Source organism: Poecilia formosa, unplaced genomic scaffold, assembly GCF_000485575.1.
Source record: "Poecilia formosa unplaced genomic scaffold, Poecilia_formosa-5.1.2 Scaffold349, whole genome shotgun sequence".
NCBI lineage: Eukaryota > Metazoa > Chordata > Actinopteri > Cyprinodontiformes > Poeciliidae > Poecilia > Poecilia formosa.
The window spans coordinates 339,068-345,468 of NW_006800288.1; the positions used below are offsets into that span (position 1 = coordinate 339,068).

General features: G+C 36.9%; 1 protein-coding gene across 2 annotated transcripts in view; it reads left to right on the forward strand.

Annotated features, from left to right (window-relative positions):
* The window catches only part of col22a1 (collagen, type XXII, alpha 1), a 69,937-nt gene that overhangs the window by 26,345 nt on the left and 37,191 nt on the right, over positions 1-6,401 (forward strand). The window contains exons 9-17 of one of the 2 annotated variants that reach the window (XM_007574319.2): positions 516-632; positions 742-786; positions 889-951; positions 1,184-1,222; positions 3,268-3,321; positions 3,424-3,477; positions 3,569-3,622; positions 4,628-4,681; positions 4,765-4,809. In XM_007574319.2, coding sequence (XP_007574381.1) covers positions 516-632; positions 742-786; positions 889-951; positions 1,184-1,222; positions 3,268-3,321; positions 3,424-3,477; positions 3,569-3,622; positions 4,628-4,681; positions 4,765-4,809 — 525 coding nt within the window. The remainder of the gene's footprint in view (positions 1-515; positions 633-741; positions 787-888; positions 952-1,183; positions 1,223-3,267; positions 3,322-3,423; positions 3,478-3,568; positions 3,623-4,627; positions 4,682-4,764; positions 4,810-6,401) is intronic. The other variant, XM_016661914.1, reaches the window with a different exon arrangement.

The window sequence follows — 6,401 nt, forward strand, 5'->3', positions numbered from 1 at the left end:
TCATAATCTTTTCATAACCAATTCCTTAAAGTGAAAACAAAATCAGCTTTGCTTTCCATTCTATCAGAAGTTTATTTAATTTAATAAAAGTCATTTGAAAATGACCTTGTAACTGTAGCCTGACAAACCAGATTGTCACACCTCATGCAAGCATTTTTGTATTTTATATTGAATTTCGTAAATGTCTTTATTTATTTATTAGGTTTTACTTTTATGTCCTGATTGGAGAAAATGAGTCTGTATACATTTATATGACCTGGAGGTCCAGTGCCAAGACTGTTCAAGAGGGGCCCATGGCCCCCTTGTTCCCGCCTTGAGGGCACCAGTATGAAAGAGCTGTTAGTTTTTCAGATGCAACTGCTGTAGACATAAAACAACATCCAAAACTACTTGATTTCCAAAATATTATAGAAAAGAAATTGATGCTTCCTGTGCAAAAGCATCAACTTGCTACTGCCAGCATTCAATGTGTAGATATAAGTTGCCACAAACTGTAATCAATTCTATCCTTTCAGTGCCCTAAAAAGGTCGTGACTGAGGCCCCCCCTGTGCAGATCCCCACACTGACACCTACTAGTGCAGAGCAGCAAAGAGGTCCTCAGGCAAACTGCTCCTGCCCTCCAGGGGCCAAGGTAACTTAATGTCCTGCTTTATCTCTTCCTGTAGCCATGTCGCCATGCTTAAGAGGGAATCCTTCATTTGAAAAATTTCAGAAGACCACAGCGTTTTTATTCCCCACAGGGAGATGTCGGAGCACGCGGTCTTCCTGGTCTAAAGGGTGACAAGGTCATCTCTCGCCGCAGTATCATAGTCTGATGTGAGACACAATAACAGGCGTCGTTATGTCCATTCAGATGCTTACGGTGTGAATGTGCCTACCTTTTTCAGGGTGACTTTGGCCCTAAGGGTGCCATTGGGCTGCCGGGCATCAAAGGGGAAAGAGGAGAATCTGTATGAAAATTTTAAAGTGTGCACTTTCACTTCTGCATTTTTTTTTCCAAGTGAAAACAAAACAGCTAGACTTGAAGTTAAATCATTTGATAAAATGGCAGCTTTAGATTCGTGTTGCTGTCCTGAACAATGTAGGGCAAATTGAAGTTGTTCCACACTGCATGCCTTCCAACTTTTCCTCTTCTTTTCCAGCCTCGATAATAATTGATCCTTATCGATTAATTATTTGCAGGGCAAACTATCCTCTGTCAAAGGTGACAGAGGGGAGAAGGTAAGTGAACTGGCCTGGCATGCAGACTGAGCATGAGTTTCATTCTAACACATATATGTATATGTCTGAGTCTTACATATTTAAAATGCATGTGGAAAAAAAACTTTCCAATATCTATTCTATCTTATTCTATCTACCAGCTCTTCCTGACATGCTTTTTTATAGTACCATGTGTTTTAGTGAGTGTGTGTGTATATATATATATATATATATATATATATATATATATATATATATATATATTCCATGTAAAGTGACATTGCAGAAACAGACTTCAATGTATTTCATTGGAATTTTATGTGATAGACCAAGTGCTGCATTACTGTGAAGTTGACAGAAAATCATGTGTAGCTTTTGTATTCAGCTCCATTTAAATTACATTTATTGCTGTGCTGTTTAAATTAAATTTATGATTAATTTAATTTAAACATTAAATTCATCATAAAAAAGAGATTTAGTACTAAATGTATAAAATACAAGTAGAACAGCATGTATCTGAAACATCCCTGATATCAGCATAAAGACTAAAATGTCATAAGCAGTCATATCTTTGTAGATTATAAGAAATAAGATTTTGATATGATTTTTTCCTATGTTACAACTGCCACTTTTTTCATCAAAGTATTGACTTAAACTCCTATATCTTGCTGAAAAGTTATTTGGAAGTTAGTTTTGTCTTATTTTAAGTGCACTAAGAGATTTGCATTAAAAACTACACCCAAAATATTTGACAAGATTAAATTTTTGTGCTGTGTTTTAGAAAAAAAATTGGAAAAACGGTCAAAAAATGGCATGCGTTATTATGTCTGTGTTTAAAACTATTAACCATTTCTTTTTCATTTTTGGATGAAATTATTAAGAGTCATTGTGGAAGAATCAGAGAGCCTACTAGAGCCCTGGCCTAGTCAAAGCCCAGACCTAAATCCCATTGAGATTTTCTACAGATGCTTTGCGTCATATTTGACAGAGTTGGAGCTGATGAGCAAAACGGCACATGTTCAGATTCCTCTGGGGGGGAAAAAAAATTTAAAAAAAAACTTTTATCAATTTCCTTCAAGTTCACAATTCTGCTCTGTTTTATATCACATAAAAGTTAACTTACTGCAGGAAAAGAAACATATCTTTTTATTCCCGTTCCATTCCTTTTTTATCCATCCTTCCTGTTGGAAAAACTTTCCTGCTTTGACAGCAGTGCATTATATCAAACTTTAATGTGCTTGCACTTATTCGTTACATTCTGCTTCAGCATCTGTCTTCACTTTTTTTCTATGAGAACGTTGCAATTTGCTCCTGTAAACTTTTCTAAAAATAGAAAAGGAAGGGGAAAAAAAACAAAAACTAAACTCATGACGTGCAGCGCTTCCGACGTGCAGGCCGCAGCGTTTTGTGTTTATTAACTCGGGTCTGAAAGTGAATTGGCTTCACTTTGTTTGCCTCCAATTGGACCTGCAACCGGCTGCAGCAGGTGATTCCCTGCTGCAGATGACGTCCCATCGCTCACGTCTTTCAATATCGGCGATTAAAATAAGTGCTTAATATGAGCCTGAAATAATTAAAGGGCAACCTTCTGTGACTTGTAAAGCGGTTTATGGAGCAGAGGGAAGTCTTGCGGCGTGGTAAGGCGCATGGCGTACCGTGTAATTTGGGAGCCATTAACTCTCACCCAATCCTACTTTTTGAAATTCCTCTGGAGCAGAAGGTGACATCAGCGAGCAATCCCACAATGCATCTCTGTGAGGACAATGGGGAGCTATTGTTCCTTGAGTCTTGGGTTCGAATGTCTGACCAGACCACAGTGGGTCTTGGTCAAGCTTTTCAACACATTCTGGCCGTCCAACCTTTACTCAAAAGTGTTTGTTTGTCTTCGTGTGATTTTGTGTGTTTTACTCCCCGTTCTCCTGTGTGATCTGTTAACCTCATGTACGTGTTTCTAACTTCTTCAGTCGTCTGTGATACTAGCAGGTCGAATTCCCGACGGTTCGCCTTGGTCTGCATGCCTGTGTCTGACTGAACAATCCATCTGAACTTTTATTTTCTGTTTCCAGGGTGATAGAGGTTCTATAGGGTTAACAGGTTCTCCTGGACAAAAGGGAGAGAAGGTGTGGACCTGGAGATATGGAGGCCTTATTTTGTTATTATTCACTCCAAGGCTTAAAAAGTTGTGGTCTGGTAATAAATACACATCCGTTTTCGTTCCACAGGGCACCGGTGGTGTTCCTGGTATTGATGGTCTAACTGGTGACAAAGGGGACAAAGTAAGATGCAGACCGTTTTTAAATGCTGGTAGAAAAAAAAATGTACAAGCTTTTAGAATGTGCTTTAAGAATGTTTGATTTTTGTGTTTAGGGCGAAGCAGGCAGGGCCGGTGCTGCAGGGTTACCGGGTCCAGCCGGACAGAAGGTAGGTAATCCGTTTGCAGTGGGAATCTTTTACTATGTCACGATTCCATTTGGTTCCTATTTCTGAGGTCACAATTCTATTCAAAATTGGTTTTTGATAGGACAATTGACAAGCTTTTACAAGTAAAACTAGGGATGCACTGATCTTAAATTAATATCTGTATCCGTCCTGATATTGAAAAACATTCTGTGCCTGATCCATAAGGGCAGATATATTCTGTTTAATTCTATGCTTTGTACCCTCATGCTTTACTATTTATTTTACATTATATTTAGAATTCCTAGTTGCATTTTTGAACCATTTGAAATAAGTTTGTTGCAGTTTATTTGTTACATGTTTAACCAAAGTAGTCAACCTATTGTTTTTGTCAGTTTCAGTTTCTTTATTTATTTTACATCGACTGTTCTACTACTAATCGCACAGACTGAACAAATTAAAGTTGTTTTTACATGTTTGACCAAGTTTGTGAAGCTATTGGTAGATTTACATGTGATGTGCTGGAGCAGAGTTATCAAATAAATGTTTAATTCAGTATATTTATGTCTGCGTTTAAAAAAAGAAACATTTTAGGTTAATCCAGAACAGTCTTTCTGTATCGAATCGGCCAATACTAAACCCCAGATATCGATATTGGTATCGGTATCGAAAGTGAAAAACGTTAATCGGTGCGTCCCTACTTCAAACTGTGCTACTTATCTTTCTTCATTTTCCATATTTACAGAAAATGCTCACATACTTCTTGAAAAATGTTTTGTTTATTGCAATAGATGATTCATTTTGTTATGCAATCTGAAAATAGAAATAAATTTTAGTTTACTTTTGCTAGCTTTCATAATAAAACATTTGATGTCGTTCATATTTTAAAAATTCTTTGCGGCTCAAGGCAAGTTTTATTTTGCCATAGGGTCTAAACTCTAAGTTTTCAGTCAGTCAGCAGAGTAAACTGCATTGACACAGTGAGTTCATAAGCCCAGCAAATATATTTGTTCATTTTGTGTTCTTCAGGGAATCCAAGGAGATGCAGGAATTCCAGGTGCTCCCGGACCGAAAGGCGTCTCTGTGAGTAACATGCTTCGCCTCCATCAGATAAATCTACTGATAAACGTACTTTAGCTGAAAACCGTCTACATGTTTCATTTTAGGGAGATTCTGGTGTGAAAGGAGAAAAAGGAACTCCAGGAGCTGGTGTAAGTTAACACGGGTCCACACTTTTTAAAAGCAGAACCTTTGCTTCCCTCATATTTCTTCCCGTTTCCAATGGATACAGGAGAAATACTCTTCTTCACAGTGCAGCTATCCCCCAGTATGTCGTGATATTAAAACCGTGATTTTAGGTTTTTACCTCCACCAAACTCTAAATCCTGATAAGAGACGGAACTTTCTGAGAAGGTGAGATCATGTTTTTTTTTTTCCTCGGAGGAATTGAAGAACTGAGGGGCGTAATTGTGCAAACAGATGGAGTTCACTTGATTCACTCTCCATGCTTCCTGTCTGGAATACTGCGGGGGCGTTTGGAGCTTTGTTGGTGTCTGAAGCTTTCCTTGAGAAACTTTCTGTTTATGTTGCTGCTGTTGGGATATTAGATTTCACTTCAGGTTGCTGGTAAAAATGTCCTCTCAAAGGTCCGTAGGTATGGTATTTTCAATTTTCAAAATGTTCGTTTTTTTTATTTTTTATCATTAAGTAAAATGCATACAAGCAATTTATAACAATCACTTCTATAGGATGCTAAGAGCTCAGAATTACAACACTGATTGCTTTGCCATATTGCAGGATACTGTTTAAAAGGTTTGGGAGCCTTACAGCTGCCAGGTTAAAGTCTGTCTGGGAGCCAAACAGTCAGTCAGTCATTGAACAATTTCCTGTTGGTGGAAGCTACTGGAAAAATACTTTCCTCTGTAAAGTGATAAAGGAAACAAGCGGTTTTTAAGACACATGTGGCAGATGTTTAAAATGAAGAAATGTGTTTTTGCCACACATATTAGTTCAGATTAATGACTCCCACTTTGTTCCTAGAAACATTATGTACTCATTAGGAATGACCCGAACCTTGTTTTGATTTCACTTTTCTTCCCATAAAAAGCTAACAGCCACTTTGATCTTGTTAAGCTTTATTTTCTCCACTTTGACATTTTTCCAACTTCGTGCTTCAGATCACACATCATTTTAGTTTCAGGACCTTGAATCCCCAGGGATTGCACTGATCTGAGATTTTATTTTCCAATTTTTGATCACCAGTTTTTATTCGTGAAACACTTTGATGCTGTTTTTAGCAGATTATTAGCTTTTATGTACTTCCAGATTTTATTAAATGCTTTTCATCTATTTTTTTTCACAATCTGAACACTGATTTGTTTTTTAAAAAAATGTTTGGAGTAAAATGAAATGTAAAGCTCTCATAAACAGATGAACGATTCAGAGCTGTCTTTCCTTCCATTGTGCAGTAAAATCTTCACAGAGTTATCTATTAATAAATCCAAACTAAAACAATATTGTATGACTTTTATAAGACAAATTTAACTTTGGAATCATAACTTAAAACTTCAAAGACAAATTTTGGACTATTTACAATCAGTTTTATTGTCAGTTTTAATAATATCCCTGCTAATTTCTCTTTAAAAACTGTAACATAAGAAGTCCAGTTAAATTTATTGTAGAGCACATTTCAGCAACAAGGCAGTTCAAAGTGCTTTACACCATAAAAACATAATAGAGTAGCCAGAAGAGAACATGCAAATAACACTACAAGGACTTTTTCTGCCCTGAGAATTTTTATATA